General features: G+C 41.1%; 1 protein-coding gene across 1 annotated transcript in view; it reads left to right on the top strand.

Annotated features, from left to right (window-relative positions):
- Window positions 1-21,909, top strand: part of TANGO6 (transport and golgi organization 6 homolog) — a 128,461-nt gene that overhangs the window by 95,554 nt on the left and 10,998 nt on the right. The window contains exons 16-17 of the mRNA XM_016200727.2: window positions 1,007-1,158; window positions 7,983-8,096. Of these exons, the coding sequence (XP_016056213.2) occupies window positions 1,007-1,158; window positions 7,983-8,096 (266 nt within the window). The remainder of the gene's footprint in view (window positions 1-1,006; window positions 1,159-7,982; window positions 8,097-21,909) is intronic.

Here is a 21,909-nt window from a genome sequence, read left to right as displayed (position 1 = left end):
TGAAGATGGGGACTTTGCTTTCTTGTTCATGCTATATTATCTCCAGTACTGAGAACATACTTTTTCCTCTGCATTTGTATATTTAATATACATATTGAAATTTGTAAGTTTGGTTTGTTACTAGTGAGGGAAATTGTGTGTGTGTGCGTGTGCATTTTTAAATACATAAATGGAATGATGTTGGTTCTACTAGTTTCTTTTGCTTAACAGTGTCTTAAGGAGATCTTTCCATATTAGTGTATATATTTCTGTCAGGTTCCTTTTAATGAGCGCATAGTATTCCATAATATGTGTGGTTATTTAACCACTTCCGTATTAATTAATACTTAAGTTGCTTCTACACATTTTCACTGTTAGAATTCTGCAGTAAAATCTTTATGCGGATATCCTTGTGCATATATGTGACTACCTCTCCAGGATGGATATTCAGAACTGCAACCTAAGAATAGGCACAAAGAGCCCTCCTTTCTGTTCTGAAAACAGGCTATGGCTAAGTCAGCGTTGATTCAATTTCTGCAATATATGTTGATATTAACTGGTCAGGGGATGAGTCTTATGACTGCATGTAGGATATTAGGAACTGGGAGCATTTTAGAAAAATTACTTCTCATCTTTTTCTTAAATTGTATGAAAAGTACATTGTGTTCCTGACCTTAAGGGGAAAAAAACAAACTTCCCCTTCCTCCCCTTTCAAGTGACTGAGATTAATGAAATTATGTTCTCTAAGCAACCTCTGCTTGTCTCTATGATGGCATTAACCAGCCCATCAAAACCATTCCTGTCAAGGTCAACAGTGACCTCATTGTTACTCAGTGTGATGGTCAGTTATTAGTCTTCTTCCTACCTAACGTTGAATATTCTTCCAAAGCATGATTTTTAATAGTTATGCAAATACTTTAAAAAATATGAAAACACCATAAAATGTACCACAATGATGTCATTATTTCTTCTTTAGGAAGTTGACAGTTTGCTTTAAAATATTTTTATTTCTTCCCTTTTCCTATAGGGGACATGGTCTCAAAGTACCGAGAACCTTTGATCCACACCTTCCTGAGGGGAGCAAGAGACCCAGATAGCGCTCACAGGGCCAGCAGCTTATCCAACCTCGGAGAACTGTGCCAGAGGCTGGACTTTCTGCTGGGTTCCGTAGTTCATGAGGTACTGCATGTTGATTCCTTTCTCGAAAGCTTTTTTACTTGACCTATGGATAGCTTGGGATTGCCAGGCATGAGACCTGTGTTCTTTTTACACATCAGCTAAATCATTTAACCTTCCTTGGCCTCACTACATATATATTGCAAGTTATATTAGTATATTAGTAAGACTTTCTTAAGTGCAAGAGGATCTATTATAAAGAATCTGAGGTAACTAACAGAATTAAAGAAACCTTGAAGAAAGGCAGATGAAACTTTACTTGGGTCTCTGGGCCAAAGTCAAGTCTCATCTCTGTTCACAGAAAAAAACTCAGGCAGATCCTCTGATTGGCCCTCCTTAGTCACGTGCCCTGTGTTCAGGCTCATTTACCAGAAAAGACTAATTAAGCTACATGTACTGTTCACTTTACACCCGGTGCCTGGGACATAGTAGGTAAAGGATAAATGATTTTAGAGTTTTTTGAATTAATGAAATGTGCATGTTGTAGCACATTTATGCATTTCTCTATGAATATCTTCCTCTAGCCTCTTAAATTTTATCTTTGCCCTCATATTTAGTTAGTCATTAGTATATTAACATATATATCAAGCACCTACTATGTGCTAGGAACTCTGCTGTTTAAAGATGATGAACAGAAAAAACTTGTTAATACATGGCCAGGAGTCTTTTTCTGACCAGTGTACTCGACCATTTTAATCTTTTTTGAAAGAAGCTGGCTTATAAATTATAAATATAAATACCTTTTTATTTACAAGACACCAGGTTTCTTACACAGAGCATGTAACTTTATAAGAACAAAACCTTAGAAAACTGTAGTACTGGCTTCTATTACAATATTCAGCATCCTAAGTCTGACCATGTTGAACATCAAATCTTAAGAAGTACCTACTGAGAAGGAATTTTCTTCAGTGTCTGGTGATTGTGCCTTATCAATAAGGAGAGAAACACACTCATGGATTATACATAGACTGGAATTTATGGCATTTCCTGATTCCTGAGTTTTGTATGCTTTGTTTTATTGATTATAAAGGCTATTCTTACTAAATTCCAACTTAGGATTTTTAGGAAAGATATACACCAGTCATTTTCTCTCCTTTAACTTTTCCTTGAGGGATATAACCCTATGCCCAACTTTTTGTATCTTTTAAAAAATAACTTAGAAATGGATTATTCCTGACTTAAATCCTTCCATTACTCTAATATACATGAACCATTAGGCACCTGATGTTTGATTGTTTTAGACGTCACTTAAGCAAATCTCTTGTTCTTTAGCAATATCAACTTGTAACACCTGAGAGGCCTTTGCAGGACTATTTGGTTATGTCAGCTAAAGGTTTCAGCTTATTATAACTTCTCTGGGTCAAATATTAAAATGGTTCCCACTTTTCTGTTTACTTGGTTTCTTCACGACTCAACCTAAACTGAACCATAAACCATGAACTGAAATAAACTCTTGGACCATGATCTGAAGCAAACCCAAATATTATTATTATTTACTTTAGAGAGAGAAGAAGGGGGAGAGAGAGAGAAATAATTTATTGTTCCACTAATTTATGCATTCATTGGTTGATTCTTGTATGTGCCCTGACCAAGGATCAAAGCCACAACCCATGGTCTAACCAACTGAGCTACCCAGCCAGGGTCCCCAATATTATTTTTTTTATACAGCTTTATTGAGAAAGAACTCACATACCATACAGTTCACCCATTTAAAGGGTACAATTCGCCCGGCCAGGCGTCGCTCAGCGGTTGAGCGTCGGCCTAGGATCCAGTAGACCGTGGTTCGTATTCCTGGTCAGGGTACATGCCTAGACTGTGGGCTTGGTCCCCAGTCGGGGGCATGCAGGAGGCAGCCGATCAGTGACTCTCTCATCATTAATGTTTCTTTCTCTCTCTCTCTCTCTCCCCCTCTCCCTTCCTCTTTCTGAACTCAATAAAGAGATATATATATATTTTAAAAGGGTACAATTCTATGGTTTTTAGCATATTCACAGAGTTGTGTAAGTATCACAAATTTTTTTTTAAACATAGCCGTGAACCTAATAAAATATTCCCCCATATCTCCAAGTAGATCTGCTCAGACTTGACAGGATTCCACACATTTTCTAAAACCAATGGATCCAGACAGTGTCTGAACATTGATGCTGTCTGAACTCCAGAACTGAGACCATATTTCTTTTTGAGTCCCTAGACTCTTCTTCCCTTTTAAAACTGTAGGATGCTGGTGGCATATAATTTCCTGTTGAAGGCGTTGGGGAATTGTCTTGGTTTCCATTGCTTTTCAGAGAGGGGGGGACATCGATGTGAGAGAGACACATTGATTGGTTGCCTCCCACACGTGGCCTGGGGGCCAGAGCCTGGAACTGAGGTACGTGCCCTTGATCAGAGTCGAACCCGGGACCCTTCAGTCCGCAGGCTGATGCTCTAACCACTGAGCCAAGCGCGCTGGGGCTGAAGCAGGTTCTGTAACATTTAGGAAGTGTCGTCTTTCTGGAGGCTCACCTGACCCCTTGGAAGAGAACTAAACTCCCAGGCACACTTGGGCTTGAGAAAGAGTGAGGACCTGGCTCCACCGTCCACTCACCTGTGTTCATTGGAGCAGATAACTTAGACTCTGAGCTCCATTTTCTGACCTAAAAAATGGGATTAAAATACCTACAATGCAGGATTGTTACAAGGAGCTAGAGGTCATGTGTACGTGGAAAATAGGACACTGTAGAGGAGGCCAAGGGCATCAGGATGATAGTGTTAGGTGGAAGGGAGGTTGTAGTGTTAAACAGGGTATTCAAGGTGAGCCTTATCGAGAAGGTAACATTTGAGTAAAGAAATTTAACTTTTCTTTATTAAGATTTTTCTTTAAGGGACATTTTGGTCATTTGAAGGGGGCTGAGGATAACAGTGATGAGGACGAGTGCCAAGGAAGTGAGAAGAACATTGGTCAAGTATTAGCCAGGCAGAGAAAGAGGGGAAGCGTAACCTGTTGTGATATAAAATTAAACAAATTAGCCACCATAGACTCTTCTAACATGATCTGATCTGAGGGTCAGAGTTACAGCCCTTGAGTGGTGCAGCTTTGTGGCCTGCCTGTGCTGTGACAGTGCTTGCTGGTAGGGAAGGATTATAGAGGATATGGACAGCTCTTCCACATTCTCTGTCCCAGGGACCCGGGTTTTCCTCTCTGTTGATGTCAAGGATTAACCTGTTTGGAGAGCATTATTATTTTCCCAACTTCCTCTTGTTCTTGTCAAGAGCTGTGTTGCCTGAAACCAAATCTTGATAAGCTCTTTCTCCTTTATCATTTTCTGTGAGGAGTAAATATTATTCAAGTCAGCCACAGCGAGAGGCCCAACCTCAGTGCAGCAATTAAGATCTGCCCCAGGTGACAAGTGCAGGAGCAGTCGCTTTTAATGTGGCTCCCACGAAGCTGAGCTTTGAGGTCTGATGCAAAGCTTCCACCTCTGATCCCACTGCATGATCTGAATTTATTAGCAGTTTTCCACAGTCAGTGCAGTTTTCTAAGTGGCCAGGTGTGTGCAGCGTGAGAGCACACAGACGCCTGAGACGAGGACTCAGTGGATGTCCCGGGAAACCTCCAGGAAGCTGGTGGTTCTCTTTCATGGCAGGTTAAATGAGAAAGCTGAGCACATACGAGTTAGAGGCCACACTTCCTTTGCTGTTAAGATTTTTTAGTTTACAAAATAGAGGGACAGATGGTCTAGATTCGGATTAGTTAGCAGATCAACTGAATTTTAACAAAGGAAATGTCAGGAAAAGGGATGAAGGTGCAATTGGAAAACTGAACTCATGCTTTCTTGATGCAGACCTCAACTCTGGTACCTTTCTTCTGGAATTTTCCAAGGTGTTTGTGTTTTCTTTTTCAGTCTTGCCATTTGTATTTTCTTTATTTATATAGTTCTGATTATGTTTGGTGTGTGCCAGCTATTTGAGGAGTGATGTTTTTCCTTATTTCTGTTGGCTCCTATCAAGTGTCAAATTGCTTAAACTGACCTTTAGTGTTTCCAAAGCAATCATTCTCTTTCTCTCTTTATGGCTCTCAGAAGTGGATATGATTGACATAATTAGGGTTTATTAAAATAGCTACATTGCCCCTTAGGGCAGGCAACATGAAGATCACATAGAATGGGTTTCTGTTCTCTGAGAGGACTTAGAAACAGAATAGAAATATTACACCAATTCATAAATTAGTAAAGACCTGACATCATCTGCCTGTGTATTTGCCAAGGCTTTCAGGGGTGTAAGGCAGTGTTGAGTGTGTCCTTGGGGCTGGAGGTGAGAGAGACTAGCCATGGGAGTGGCTTGTTGAGACTGGACGGACGGAAGAGAGTGGCCATGCATCCTCCCTGCTCCCAGTGTTTGGTGAGGAGTCTGTCCCACTGGCCTGTGGAAGAGCAACAGTACAGGTTGCTTACAGGAGCTTAACCTGAAAAGCAGAAGGCCTTTCCCATCCCTAGATGATATTTGTAAGATCATATTAAAATGTTAATGCCTTAAAAGCGCTTTGCATAACTGTCATACATTTCATAGAATTTGGTGTTTGTGGCAGAGGTATTGAGAAAGGTTCATGGACACTCTCCTGTTCACAGGACTCTCCCTGATTGTCCTGGATGGCTAATTGCAGATGGGCTTGGTATAGTCTGGTGCATAAATCACTAACAGCCTGTAGCAAGCAGGAAACTATTCCAGCTAATCTCAGCAAGGCTTATAATAACCAGTGTCTCTGTCAGTCGTACCTTCAAGGTGGCACAGGCATTCAAGAACTGCCTTGCCGGGGAAGTCCTTTTCCAGCCAGGATGCCTCTGCCTATCCTAATTATAGAATAAATGTCTGATGATTAGAGCTGGCCTTACACTGAGAGCCGAGGCAGAAGCATGGTCCACTCGGCACAGTGAGCAGAGCAGAGGTGACAAAGCTGGACGCCAGCAGGGTTCTGGGCCAGGAATCCTTGGTCCCACAAACGTGGAAATAGGCCCAAAACTAAAACCTAGAGAGAAGCCAGCAAAGAGACTTGGGAGCGTCTGCACATTACATGGCCCTGTGCTGGCTTTCACACTTTAGTTATCAGACTGAATAGCTAAACTGTCATGCCTTAAGAAAGACCCAGACCTAGCTTTAACTTGTTTCTCTGATTTCAGCTCTTACCTTGTAAATACTAAGCCTGCAAGTAGAGGTAGCTATTATATTGTTGCCTCTTTGGAGGTTGCCCAAAGAATTCCTCCTATGACTAAATTGCTTCCACCGTTAATGCCAGAGGCATGGAAGCCACTGATGGCCTTGGGTCAGGGTGTCCCAGGTCAAAAGCAGAAGCAGCTTGCTGGCTCTCATTGAGAAACAGCCCCCAAAGAGTTGAGCTTTTCTGGGATTTCCCATCACTTGCAAGCTGCAAGTTCATGTAATGGATGTACAACTTGATTGAATGCCAGTGCAGCACAGATGCAATTATATTTAACAACAAGCTCCCTCTTCTCATCTCTCTGCCATCACTGATTAATTAGACACTTTGAACTATGCCCAACTGTTTGAAAGCTGTGAAAAATACAACCTGCATAGTTAAAATTTCTGCACAAGCCTATGTCCTCATTTGTGCCTGTATTTTTAAAAACCCTTTTTAAAACCATTCTTTAAGCATAATATGTATTTATACATGTTTCCAAACACACAATCTGGGTACTTTCTTATCACGGTTAAAAATTCCTGCATGGTTAGCCAAGAAATACATTCACATAGTAAATCAAATAACAAAGAATGTGAGAGACCAATTGAATAATTTTCTTACCTTCTAATTTGTGCTGCCATTGGTCACACTTTTAAAATTTTTACTTTTTCTTTTTAAATCTTGCACAAATGCCTCAGAGAAGTTCGCTGCTATTTTTAGTCGCACCTCTATGCCTACCAGGAGCAGGGTATAGAAACTCTTATTTTATTACATATAATTATTAGCTATATATCTGGCACCATGTTTTGCAAGTAATTTCCAGTCTTTTCTGATATAGAGCCATCTTTTAAAGTAAATGAGACCTGAACAACCTACTCCACAAAAGAAGAAGCCCAGTCACGGAGTCTCTGAAATTCGCCCCTGGTGACTCACATGGAATATAAGCTGGATTTGTAGGACTGGGAAGTCTGAACATGCTAAAGATCAGTCTGAATATTTATGTATTTCTCTGTCCCTGGGCAGAAACTTTTATTGGTGGCATATTCATATTCATGCCAAGCCTGAGTAGGAACTCCGAAGCCTGCTTGGCTAAATCGCCATGGTCCTCAGTCCCTAGGTGCTGCTGTGTTTTGGATCATCTTTTCTTCCTCCAACTCAGTGTTCCCAAAGGGGGGCAAATAACAGTTCTTCCCACTTTTGAGGAAATATTTGCATTTGTCCATACCTTTATTACACAGTCATGTGCCGCATAGGGACTTTTTGATCTACGACAGATCTCCTATAAGATGGTGACACACCATATGGCTCTGGTGTGTAGTAGGCTATACTATCTAGGTTCACAAAAGTACACCCTATGATGTTCATGCAATGACAAAATTGCCTAACAACACTTTGCCGTCGTTAAACTGCACCTGACTGTACACATGTATCCCTTCCCACTCCCTCATTTCCCTCCTGAATTCCAAACCAGGTTTCGGCCTTTTCCAGGAAAGCTAGACTAAATCAGAATCTCTACCACTAGGTCTCTACTATTCAGAATGAGAAAACTGTCCACCCCTCTATAGATGGATGTATAGAAAGTGGAACGTATTTAAGAGGCTTTGTGTAACTGTGCAATCCTGAGTTTTATTGGCTTCTTCCCTCACTGTCCTAGGTAACAGCTTGCCTGATTGCTGTGGCTAAAACAGACCATGAAGTTCAAGTGCGCAGAGCTGCCATCCATGTGATTGTGCTGCTGCTTCGGGGACTCAGCCAGAAAGCTACAGAGGTAACTCAGTCTCCTATCATTTCAATTTTCCTACCTCTGGTTTTCGTCTGCTAATCAGCCTTCCTTTTACCAGTGCAGGCCTCATACCTTTTCCCTGGGTTGACTCATACAGATGAATTGATAAGCAGGGATTTTGTAGCAGGAAATTGCATTGTTTGCATCTGTTTCTTCTGTAACATAGTATGCAAATTACACACTAACTGGTACAAGAAAAATCAGAGCACAAATTTATAGACTGAGGCTCTGAGTCTTGGCATTCCAGGGTGAGCTAGCTGGAACGTACTGAGCCTGTCTCGGTAGCCTGAGCTTTAGTGACTTACCTTCCTGACTCATAATAGTTCATACTGAATTACAGAAGGACCTCATTTAAAATGTTTCCTTTCTAGCAGTGAGTTCAATCCGGTGAGATTTTATTTGCTGCCTAAATTAAACTTTCTTCCTCCTCCAAGTGGGTTTGGATGGGTTTCTCCCCAGTGTATGGCCAAAACAGGAAGAAAGTATTTATATCCTTATGTGAGATGAGAATGAGTGACCTCTAAATTAATTTTCTTCTTGATCTTAATGGACTCTCATTCCCAGTTGACTTTGTAGAGTTTGCATTAATAATTCACTTACTGGCATCCACAGTGCTCATCTGCGGCTGGCACATCGGTATTTAACTAAGTGTCAGTGAAGCCATTAGAAGAGTGATGGTTTTGTCAGATGCACAGGCTTTATTCATGCTGGAATTTTGCTATATCAAGTTTCTGTCACCATTTGTACAAGCTTAGATGCATTAGCTATCCCCTAGTTACTCTCTGGGATCGTGATGGGAGTGGAGGGTATACAAATCGTATATAACTCAGCAACTCGGGTAATCAAATTGCCATAGGGTGCACACTGCTCTTGTTAAGAAAGAGTGTTTTATATCCATTGTCAAGATCTACAAAACTCTTGACAAATATACCATTGCTGTGTAAGTTGTTAACAATAGGGGAAACTGGGTGACAGGTATACAGGAATTCTCTGTGCTGTCTTTACAACTTATCTGTAAATCTAAAGTTATTTCAGAATAAAAAATTACTTAAAAATATGAAACAACACTATTAAAATAAATCTACAAAATTCTCTAAGTGCAATACACTCTCACTGATTGAGAGAAAAAGGAGAGAGTGTGTCTAGTTAGTAAAGGAACTATCCAGATTTCTCACATCCATGTGTAGCCAATGAAAGCAACACTGCTTGTCTCAACCAGTACTAAAATAATTTGTGGCCATGGAAGATTTTCGTCACTTTAAAAAAGCCGTGTGAATGAAACACCTCTCTCCTGTTCTCCAAAAAACTCTAGTCTGCACTCACTGAAATTTATAAATTGTGCTTACTCAGTGAATAAAGGAAAGAAAATGGGATGGGATGGGATGGGATGGGATGGGATGGGATGGGATGGGATGGGATGGGATGGGATGGGATGGGATGGGATGGGATGGGATGGATGAGTCTTCTTCCTGTGGCATCCTTGAGACCAGGTGTGTTAAATCTTGTAATCGTAGGTGTGATTATAATCAGGGCCACTTTAATGAGAAACGGAGATAACCACAAAGCTTTCAATCTGGGATTTCTCTTGACTGCTCTGTTTTGCCCCCAGGAACAGCTGAAATGAAAATGCCACTTTGTTGATGAAGTTTGGTGTGTGTGTTTCCTTCTAATCACTATCTCTCAAGCAATAGAGTGCCAAAAGATAATCCCAGGTTTTAGTAAATACTCTATTGTTCATAGATGTGCCAGCCGAAGACCTCTGTGGTTCTGCCAGCTTGGAAAGGAGGCAGAGAGTCCAGTGAGAGATAGATATACTGGGATCAGAGAGGAAAGACATCACCACCCCTAACTCATGAGGTAGAAGCTACTTCTTTCCCATTTGAAAGTAGCCAGAATTTTGTGCAGTCAACACAGTATACACATTGGAGGAAAATGCTGCATTTGCTTTTTTATTGAAATACATATTTTCTCTGCTCAGCTTTGTTTTGGCCTTATGACCATATCTGTTTGTTAACTCATTCCCAACATATCCTGAAGCCTAAGAGAACCAGGAAAGACACCCCTTTAAACCCATTCTACCTTACGCTTGCTGGAAATTAAATTTCCAAGGATACCCAGGAGAGGAACTGTGGTTAGACCTGTATCTTCTGTTGGCCTCAGAGTTAATAACAGCCCTCCTCAACATGAAGATGAGCTGAGCAACAGAATGAAAATATTGTGCCTAACTATACAGCTCTTCCTGAATTAGGTCTTTGCAAGGTGACTTATTTACGTATTGTAAATGTTTAGAACATTCATATTCAAAAATTTATTCCAAAGACAGTAATGAACAATTAGGGCAATAATAGCTGAGCAATAGCCTACTAGACTGGCCTTCCTTCAGATAACAACTAAAAAACTCTGGATATAATATAGTAGGCAGCTACCAGAAGACACTGGAGTGTGGTCAGAAGCAGGCAGGTTCTTATGGGGAATCCATGCTTAAAGAAGAGGTGCTATATGAAATGAGTTCCCATGTTCTTGGCTTTTAGCCAAGCCTATCTGATGAGGAATGCCATGCATAAGGGGCCTGGTGGAGAAGTCCTAGTCTTTTTGGAGTGTGGAACCAGAAGATTGAACCTGAGGAAGCTACAGCTGCAGGAAAGGGAGTACAAATCCTGGAAAGGAAAGATCCCGGGAGAGGATTCCCAAATTCTGTCTGCGTACATCTCTAGCTGACCCCTGAACCAAGCAAGATAATTGCCTGCTTTAAAAAAATAAAAGCACTAATTGGAAAAGAACAGAATCCAGAGTTTCCATAATTTAATATTCATAATGTCCAGGATACAATCCAAAATAACTCAGTATATGAAAAATCCAAGAAAATGGAACATGTTCTCAAGAGAAAATACAATCAACTGAGACCAACCCCAAGATAATCCTGATGTTGGAATTATCACGCAAGGATTTTAGAGTAGTTATTATAACTGTCCTCAATGAATTAAAAATATATGCCTGCGATTAATAAAAAGATAGGAAATGTCAGCAAAGAGATAGAAATGATAAAATAGAACCAAAAGGAAGTTCTACAACTGAAAACTACAATGTATGAGATTTTTTTTAAAACCACTTGATGGCATTAGAAGTAGAATGGAGATGACTGAGGAAAGGATAAAAGAATCTGAAGATGGAGCAATAGAAATTACCTAATGTGAAGAACAGAGAGGGGAAAAGATTTAAAAAGCGAGTGATTTGGAGTGACCACAGGCTCTCAGAAAACTAACTATACTTCCCCTAGGAGCAGTGGTTCAGTATCCATTAATTCAGTGTTTGTGGTGACTTCGTAGGATGTAACTACTGTGAATAGTGAGAATCGGCTGCAGGGAATATGTCCCAAGACCCCCAGTGAAGGCCTGAACCACAGATAGTACTGAGCCCTGTGTGTACTGTGTGTTTTCCTGTACGTACATACATACCTATGATAAAGTTTAATGTATAAGCTAGGCACAGTAAGATTAACAACAGTAGAAGTAACTAATTTTTAATAATAGATTAACAACAGTAACATTTCTAATAATAAATTAGAAAAATTATAACTATATACTGTAAATAATAAAAATAGCTTATTGTACTATAATCACCTTTTCACTTATAAGAAGCACTTCACAGCTTCTCTTTGGCATATCCAAATTGCCAGCATCACTACTGTTGTGCTTTGGGGCCATTGTTAAGTAAAATAAGGGTTACTTGAACACAAGCACTGCAATACTGAGACAGTTGATATGACAACTGAGAGGACTACTAAGTGACTAATGGGTGGATAATGTGTGCAGCACTGACACACTGGACAAAGGGACGATTCACCTCCAAGGCAGGACGAAGCAGGATAGTTTTCAGGCCACGGTTGATTGTGGGTAACAGAAACTGTGGAACGCGAAACTGCCAATAAGGGGGGACTACTATATAAAAAATGAAAGTTGATCTTTTAAAAAAGAATAGTGATTTGAGATTGACTGTAGTTCTAGATTTATCTAGATAACAACTACCCTTGCCATCCTCTGTGTAGTTTACAGAGAGTCGAGTTCTTAGAAGAACTGTGAAGTACTGAGAACTTTGCATGTGGGTTTATAGTGACTAAGTGTGGCAGCATTTGATACTGAAATTTTCCCCCTTGCTTTTTAATATTAAAAGGTAATTCCTAGAGCTTAGCTTTTCTTCCTTCTAATCCCTAATTTTAGATGACGAAAGAATAATCTATCCTCTATTCTGTCTAGTGGGAGATAAGTAGTAGGCTTTAGAATTCATTCCTTCAGGATGATACACAAGTCTTAACACCAGGTCGTATCTTCAGAAATAAGCAAAACCTGAAGCATCTTCATGGGGAAGAGTTTGGGATTAATTTTTAACTGATGGCTGAATCAGGTTCTGAGCCAAGCCTAGGTCTCCACCCAGGAATGATTTTTAATTCCTTCTTCTGAATCCAGTGTTGGACTCTGATGACAAAGCCCCTCCTAATAACCTTACAAATAGTAGTTTCACCAACATGTGTGCAGTTGGATGTTACTCTCCTACTTCATTGTGAGAGAGAAGGCAAACCCTGGCTAAAAGAAAAAATGAGTGACGTCGTATATGACATTATGTTTTTTTAATGACAGCCGTTACACATAGTCCATCCAAAAGGTTTAGTGCATGTGTCCTAGGTTCACCCTGTGTCTGTCTGTCCAGACTGGGAAGTAAGACCTGAGAGCATAGCACAAATGGCAAGTTATAAGGAAATGGTCAGACTTAATGGAAACTTCTTTTTATTGGTTTTGTCTTATCCTGAGAGTTATTCTGACAGCATTTGGTGAGTTTTTTGGTGCGATGGGTACAGTAAACAAGCCTAGTTTCCTTCCAGAGCTAGTTTCACAGACACTGCTCCTTTTTAACAGATCTAAGGCTCCATGTGAAAAGCAAATGAAAAGAACACATAAAAATGACTGGGATCCAGGTAATAATTATTCCTCTGTAAACTTGAAAAAGTGCTTGGGAGAGCCTTTCCAGGACTGAAATTAAAGAACATCTTCTCTTCCTGGGAGTGTGAAGCTGCAGCCAGTGACCAAGGCAGCAATTCTGTTAATCATCTTCTGCTACTGGCCAGGGCTTGGGTGTTTACAGTATTGATATTATTCATAAAAGGCATGTAATAAGAATTCATCATTTGTTGGACATTGTTTACAGTGTCAAAAGAGACAGAGGCACAAAGGAACTTAAAATTAGTGTATTGTAAGTTTATAAATTATCCCCCCCCCCCCCCCCCCCCCCGGCCAGACACTTCCCTCTTTACTTACTCTTACGCATCCTAGTTGCTGTGGCTCCATTTCAGTCTTAGAAGAAAAAAATCCTCTTAGGCCCTGTGTTAGTTTCCTAGGGCTGCTGTAACAAAGTACCACAAACTGGGTGAATTAAAACCACAAAAACGTACTGTCTCATAGTCCTAGAGGCTACAAGTCCAAAATCAAGATGTTGACAGGGCCAATGATAGGAAAATTTTACCTACTGTAAGGAAATTCTTCCTTGCCTCTTCCTAGCTTCCAGTGGTTTGCCAGCAATCTTTGGCTTGTAGATGCATAACTCCTGTCTCTGCCTTTGTCATCATATGCATTCTCCCTGCATTTCAATGTCTTTTCCTGGCTTTCTTCTTATAAGGACACCAGTAATGTTGGATTAGGGGCCCACCCTACTCCATTGTGACCTTATCTTAGCTAGTTACTTCCCAATAAGGTCACATTCCAAGGTCCTGGGGGTTAGGATCTCAACATACCTTCTTTGGGGAAGCAGGGGACACAACTCAATCCATAACAGGCCCCTAAGATTCCACAGTCTTTTCTCTTTTGTGCTTATGCATCTCCATCTGTTCATTATTGCTGCATCTTGAGAAGAGCCTGTTTTATTTGGGGTGTTTCTGTCACTCTCTTCCTTTAAGTGTCTTTGCTCCATCCCAGAGCCTCAGGAAGGCAAGAGGAGCAGTGTTTCTGACATGCTTACCTTGAAAGAAATGGATTCTCACAGTTGAATAGAGAAAATAATAAAGGAGCATAGAATAATTTGGGGGGCAGCTGGACATGGTGTAAGTTCCGGTCTAGGTGCAAATCTCTTAACCTCTCTGAACCTTATTTTTACATCAGCCCTACCTACCCGACAGAGTTGTGACAAGAATTAGATTGGTAACATGTAAACTCCTCAAATTGTAAAGGGTTGTAAATATAAAAGACCACAATGCTGATAATAACTACTAATCATTATTGTTGTTATTGTTATTACCATTAGTATTACTACCACCACCACCACCACCACTATCTGATCCATAGACTCGCTGGAGGTTTTTAATGATTTTTTAAAACCAACCCACCAAAGATAATTTTATATTTAATCTAAATGAATAAGCCATTTATTTCATGGCTGGAACTTTTAGAGCCTTACACTTTATCATGTCCTCAGGCCCTCACCATTAGTCGTCTCAGACTTTGGAAAACAGACTTGATTATATGGAACCCTGCCTTCCACCTCTGTGCAAGAGTCTGGTGTTGCACATGCTTCCTCGTTGCTCCTCAGGATGGGTGCCAGCTCAACCGGGAAACACAGGAGAGCCTTGGTGCTTTGTAGATGCTGAACCGAAAGTTACTGGACTTAATACATGTTTGGACTTGATTTGACCTCCAACACTATTGTTTCTTCCCTTTCTTCCCTGCCACCAGGAAGCGGTGGATGTAGTACTACGAAACAGGAACACTGTGCTTTCATAGAGCAGGCACTGAGCTAGGTGCGTTACTGTATTATTTCAGGAGCTCTGAAGGGCAGGTAGTGTTATCCCCATTTTAAAGATGACTAAAGGAAGCCCCCAGAGGTTAAGAAAAAACTGCTCAAGGTCACACTACTGGCAGGTGGCAAAGCTGACTTAAACCCAGGCTGTGTGTCACTACCTGGCTCCTCTGTTTTCTAACTTTATTAGACTACTTATTTACTTATTTATTTATTTAAATCCTCACCCAAGGATGTGTTTATTGATTTTAGAGAGAGAGAGGAAGGGGGAGACAGAGAGAGAGAGAAACAGGGATCGGTTGCTTCCTGTATGCGTCCTGACTGAGGATTGAACCTGCAACCTTTTGGTTATGGGATGACACTCCAGCCAGCTGAGCCACCTGGCCAGGGCTAGACTGCTTAATTATTTATTTATTTATCCCTCACCTGAGGGTATTTTTCCCATTGTTTTTTGTTTCTTTGGGTGTTTTTTTCAGAGAGAGTGGAAGGGGGAGAGAGAGAGAGACATCAATGTGAGAGAGACATTGATTGGTTGCCTCTGGCACCCTGACCAGGGCCAGGGATGGAGCCCGCAACCCAGGCACATGCCCTTGGCCAGAATCGTTTTCCTTTTAGTGGGGTCCGGGAGAGAGCATGTGTTCATTCCCCCAGCTTTCAGGAGGCAGCGTCCATTCTTCTTTATTGATAGAGAAAGTCAGTGTGGGGGACATATGTGACTATAATCAGAGCTCTTTTGGTTTTAAGCAACAGAAACTCAGTCTGAACTAGCTTAAGCAAAGAAAACTTTTTAGCCTCCTGAATCCAAAGAAGAATGAACAACCATGCTGTGGGGAAAGCTGGGCTGGAGCTGGTCCTCAGTGACTCAGACTCCGGAGCCGCAGTGCTCCTCGTCTCTGCTTCTCCTGCATTTTGCCCTCATTCCCTTGCCCTGGAGTCCAGCTTTTTTCCTATGACAGCAACAGGACCACTGCCAGTGGCCCAGTGCAGCATCTTACATCCAGTAGTCAGATTCCCTCTCTGGCCTGAAATGCAGAAATTTGAGGGGAGAAACCTAATGTTGCAACTAAGATCAGATGCATGCTCACTCCCGGCTGAGCCAGGTGGGGTACATGGTTGCTGGTTTGTGTAAAACCGTGTTCAGCCTCCACCATAGCCATGTGTGAGAAGAGAGTCTAGGACCAGTGTTTAGAGGTAGAGGACAGTCCATAGATTTCCTCAACAGTAACTTGGCCAAATCCTCATGGCTTTAGTGATGAATTTGAGAAATAAAGCTGAAAAATTTAGGACTCAATACCTTACTGTGACTGCTAACATATAAATGTTCACTCTTTTCTAGTGATAACATAAGTGACAGTTTGGAAGCCCTAACAGTTAAAACTGCTCCCTTTCTGCCTCTTCTGCATGTCATTTACATAGATCTACATATGTTAGAATTTGGTTTGTGTTCCTCTTCTGCATCTGACTTATGCTATTTTCTGTAGGGTAGCTTTCTCTTTACCCTTATTCTAATCTAAAATGGCCAAGAAGATTATAGAGTTGTATACCTGAAATCTATATAATTTTATTAACCAATGTCATCTCAATAAATTCAATTTAAAAAGTAAATGAAAAATAAAATACAGTGGCCAAGTAGAAGGTAATATCACTTAAACCCAGACTTTTATTATTTTTTTAAATTTATTTATTTTTTTAAAATATATCTTTATTGACTTCAGGGAGAGGGGAGGAGAGGGAGAGAGAGATAGAAACATCAATGATGAGAGAGTCATTGATCGGCTGCAGCCCACAACCCTGGCATGTGCCCTGACTGGGAATCGAACCCTGATCGCCTGGATCCTAGGTCGAAGCTCAGCCGCTGAGCCACGCCCGGCCGGGCTAAACCCAGACTTTTAGAATGTTGGAGGTGGAAGAGACCTTACAGACTATTTCATTTAGATCTTACAAAAATTTCCCTTGGCTTATTAACCTCATGAGTTCTCCGTTGACATAAGGTCTCCATGGTCAAATGAGTTTGGAACATGCTGCAGATGACTATATATTCCCCTCTTGGAGGCTTGGTGCATGTTAGCCTTTTAAAGAGTCAGAGCAGCCCTGCAGCAAAGAAAACTAACAATTCCCTCAACTCATTTACCAAGGAACCCTTTTTTCATTATAAGCATGCCAAGTAATAATGTTCCATGGAACATACTTTGGGAAATAGTCCAATGATCTTATTTTATGAATGAGGAAATAAAGTTCATGAAGGAACTGTCGTTATAATTTTCCAAAGCTAATGCCAGGAAGAATTAGCACTCATTTCCATTTGTTCCTGGTGGCTTATGTTGGCCAAGTGCTAATGAAAGTATAGTATTTCCCCTCCTCTCCCTCTTAACTAACTCACTTGTTCACCTGGAACAAGGCTAATCTTATTATTCAGGGCATCTTAGGTAACATCACAAAGGAGCACAAGTTAGGCACCAAGTTTGGGAATGTCTACCCTCAGCATCTTTTCTCTAGATAAGACCCAAGATACAGATATCCTGTATTGGCAACTCAGGTGTACATTGAATATCTGATTTTCCAAAATAATAAACTACTCTGTAAAACTCCAACAAATCAAAATATTGTTTTCTCTCAGTTTATACAGTAATTGCATTCCTGAAAAATTCAGTGTATATTAAAACCCCTCCAAAAAACTTTTACTGAGCATTTACTATATGACAGCACTTATATCTAAGTGCTTTACATTAATTAATTCACTTTATCTTCATAGTAATCCCATTCAGGTATGATTAATATCCCCATTTACACATGAGGGAACAAAGACAAAGAAGATAAGTAACTTGTCCAACAACTGGTAAGTGACAGAGTAAGTGAGCCTAGGCACTGAACTGGCACTCAAATGCTCTGTGACTATCCTCTGAAGGACTCAGAGACTGAGTCACTTGGGCTTTTTCTACACAGATCATGACTAACAGAAGGCTGCTTCAGGTCCTGCAAACTTGATACCCAAAAGACTACCTCCTTATGGCTTATTAACTGTCTACCCTGGAGAATGATGGAACAGGGAGAGGAGTGTTTGGGGCTAGCCTTGGACCCAGGTGCCCTGACCTCCCTGGACCTACCAATGCCAGCTCTTCAGAAAGCAGAGACAGAAAACAACCCTTCCTCCTGTTCCATTATCTCTTGCCAAAAACACAGTCCAACCAGGGATGTCGCCATCCAGCAACTTCCCATAATGAACACAGAGCTGACTAAAGCAGGGAGCAGAGAAAAATTGGTGGAGACCAAACACCTTTGGGGTGCCAGGCTGGGGAATGAGAGTCTTGGGACTTTCCTCCTGCCCTGCAGCCTGATTGGGAATTGTTTCTTCTTCTGAAAGTGATTGTTCTGGTAATTAGATGGCCTCTGGGTTGCAAAACCCACTTATCTTTGCTCCATTCTCTAAAAGGGAATTCTGACTCAGTGTTCCCTCTGTGGGTGACATGAAATGACATTCGGGATTGATGTTCTGGGGTCTGTTCCAGTTCGTTGCTCATCACCCCATGGTTTATTTGCCCTTAGCAAATCTCCAAATAAATTCCATGTGTTCTCTGAGGTTTAGTATTTAATAATAATATAACTGACATTTATTGAGGGCTTATTGTATGGCAGGCAAGTGCGAAGTTCTTTACATTCATTATATCATTAATAACAACCCCATGAGAGAAATACGCTTATTAACTCTATTTACAGATAAGAAAATTGAGGTCCAAAAGTTTACATTTAGATGCCCAGGTCAAACAGCCGGTAAAATGTGGAACTGAGTGCAAGCCCATGCTGCCTTATTGACAGCTTGGCTGTTCTGAAAACACTAATTAAAACTGGCCTGACCTGGCCAGTGTGGCTCAGTTGAAGTATTAGCCCATACACCAAAAGGTTATCGGTTTGATTCCCAGTCAGGGCACATACCCAGGTTGCAGGTTCAGTCCCCAGTCAGGGTGTGTGCTAAAGGCAGCCGATTGATTTTTCTCTCTCTCTCCCTTCCTGTCTCTAAATATCAATAAAACTTTTTTATAAATAAAATAAAACAGGCCAGAGACTATACTTGGGGAAGAGGTGAACTGTTATAGGTGTTCTGGGACAAACTTGGGTTCCTAGGATCCTGTTTCCTTAACCACTGGACTTTCTTCTATTCTATTCTCTGAGGTGGACAGTCACTCAGGGATCAGCCAGAGAGATCTTTTTGAAATGCAGATCTGCTGAGACCCAGTCCCCACCTAACATTTTTCAAAGGTCCCCTAAGATAAAGACCAGGCTTCTTAACAGGACATACAAGGCCATGTGTAACCTGAACCCAACTGACTTCTATAACTGTCTCTCCCATACTTTTCCTCACATGCCCTGAGAACTTCATGCCAACTCCAGATAACCTACATACTGGTTCTTGCCTCCACCTGGTCCATACTGTTTCTTAGGCCTCAAGTGCCTTCTACCCTCCCTTCCCCCACCTGTGCACCTGCTAAGCTTTTACTCATCCTTTAGGGCTCAACTTAAGTGTTCTACTCTTTGTGTGGGTTTTTTGGCTTTAAATATGTTTTTATTGATTTCAGAGAGAGGAAGGGAGAGGTAGAGATAGAAACATCAACGATGAGAGAGAATCATCAATCGTTTGCCTCCTGCAAGCCCCCCCACTGGGGATCGAACCCATAGCCCAGGAATTGAACTGAGACCTCCTGGTTCATGGGTCGACGCTCAACCGCTGAACCACACGGGTGGGGCAAGTGTTCTACTCTTTGTGAAAAGCCTTTCCTGGTTTCTCAGGAAAACTTAGTCCTCACTTCTCCCATCTCTGAAGGACTATAGTAGATATTGTGCTTTGTTCACATCTGATGTCAATAGCAGACTGTGACCCCCTGAACACACCAGTCACTTTTTTTAAAAGTTGTGATAAAATTTACCATCTTAACCATTTTTAAGTGTATGCTTCAGTAGCATTTAAATACATTCCCGCCCAGCCGGGTGTGCCTCAGTGGTTGAGTGTCAACCTAGGATCCAGGTGATCAGGGTTCGATTCCTGGTCAGGGCACATGCCTGGGTTGCAGGCTGCAGCCGATCAATGACTCTCTCATCATTGATGTTTCTATCTCTCCCTCTCCCTCTCCTTTCCTCTCTCTGAAATCAATAAAGATATATTTTTTAAAAAAAAAAATAAATAAATAAATAAATACATTCCCATTGCTGTCCTACCATCACCATATCCCTCCACAGAGCTCTTTTCATCTTGCAAAACTGACGCTTTGTACCCATTAAACTCTAACCCTCAACTCCCCCCTCTCCACAGCCCCTAGCAATCACCATTCTGTCTCAGTGAGTATGACTCCTCCGGGTACCTCATTCCATTCACTTGTATATTCCTCAAATCTAGCACATTGCCTTGCACAGAATAAGTGCTAAATAGTTGTTTAGCAAGAGAGTATATGAAACCTTTTCTCTTTTTATTTTATTCTTTTACATGTGTTTTTTTTTAATTTTTAAATTTTATTTTTGTTTAAAATATTACAGATGTCCCTTTTTCTGAAACCTTTTCTCTTATAGGCATGAACACATCTCTTGAATTTCTTCGTACCTGCCTTAGTAATAAATAGACTTCTTAGATCTTAAACTGGAAATCCTGGGACTTCCAAACTCTTCCATTGTTCAGGTCTCCCAAGAACAGAAGTTGTCTCAACAAGTTCTCTGTAGGGGGGAATTTACCTCTCTTACTTGGAAATGCCTAAAGTTTGTGTTGCAGTGGGTTGTAGACATGCGTCCCCAAAGCAGTTGGAGGAAGAAGCCCTGAGGCAGAGTGACAGGATGAATATTGATGTGTAGCCAGATCATCTGCATTTCAAAACTTAGCTTCTCCCCTTCACATAACACACACACACACATCTCACATATATTCCCCTTAATTTCTCCCATCTGGACAGAGGTTTCTGCCGTAATTCTAGCTAACCCAGCAACAGAGGCAGCTGCACGTACCTTTTCTGTGTTCAGAATCTCACTTCACATACATGTGATTGAGAATAAATTTTTAAGATATTTTGGAAAAAACAGATAAAAGTCTTAATTTGTGAATCAAAAGTGATTTTAACCCTGTCCCCTTCCTGGAAAATGAAAACCTCGTTGCTGATAGTTTAGAAAATTCCAAGAATGTAATAGGTTATGTCCAACTCACATCGCTTGTTATTGGCACTTAGACTTTTTGTAGGCAAAGTCCTGATAGTGATCTTGACTTCTGAAACCCTATCTCTTACTAAGTCTCCTAGCTGGTGTTTTTTCCTAACATCCTGAACTACTGTATCCTGGCTGATTATAAGAGTTACCTGGAGAGCGTAAAAAGAAAAATTAAGCCCCAATCCCTAAGATTCTAATTCTAATGCCTAAAGTGGGGGTCAAGGCATTTTAAAAGTTCTCCAGGGGATTGTAAGTGCAGCGGGGGCGGACAATCCCTGCACTAGAACAGTGGTGTTGCTCAGAGGCAAAGTTTGGGCTGTGTAGACATGTGGGTGGGCCAGTTGCTTTTTCCAGTTTATTCCATGTCTAGTCCACACCATATATTAGCACATAATACAAACCCTACCAAGGCCTCTGATGTGACTCAGGTTTCCTCTGGCCTTTGGTCAAATTCTATAACCTTTTGTTCCTGAAGCATCTGGCAAAGAGCATTGAATTCCACAGAGCACATGCCCTAAGGAGAGTGGCCTGCACTTCACCTGTGGCCAACTCAAGCTAGACCTGAGGCTGTGTGACCCTGTGAGCCTGGGGTGAGGCTGGCCCTGCAAATTCATGTCACAAAGGAAACCCAAACCTTGCGGTCAACTAGTAGCCTGGTGCTGCTCCTCCTCTTCCCTAACCAGGCCCCATCTCCAAATAAACAGCTTCAATGTAGGAAAAAGGTCAGAGTCTCTCCATAGCTTCCTTTTGCATATTGGATTTCTTCGTGACTATACATATTTAAAAGCAAGGCTTGCAGAGTTAGATCTGACAGACACAGGTTTGAATTCTAAGCTGTGCC

This window comes from Miniopterus natalensis, chromosome 18, assembly GCF_054644295.1.
Source record: "Miniopterus natalensis isolate mMinNat1 chromosome 18, mMinNat1.hap1, whole genome shotgun sequence".
Lineage (NCBI taxonomy): Eukaryota > Metazoa > Chordata > Mammalia > Chiroptera > Miniopteridae > Miniopterus > Miniopterus natalensis.
Note: the sequence above shows the minus strand (reverse complement) of the source record. Positions and strands in the feature narration are given on the sequence as shown.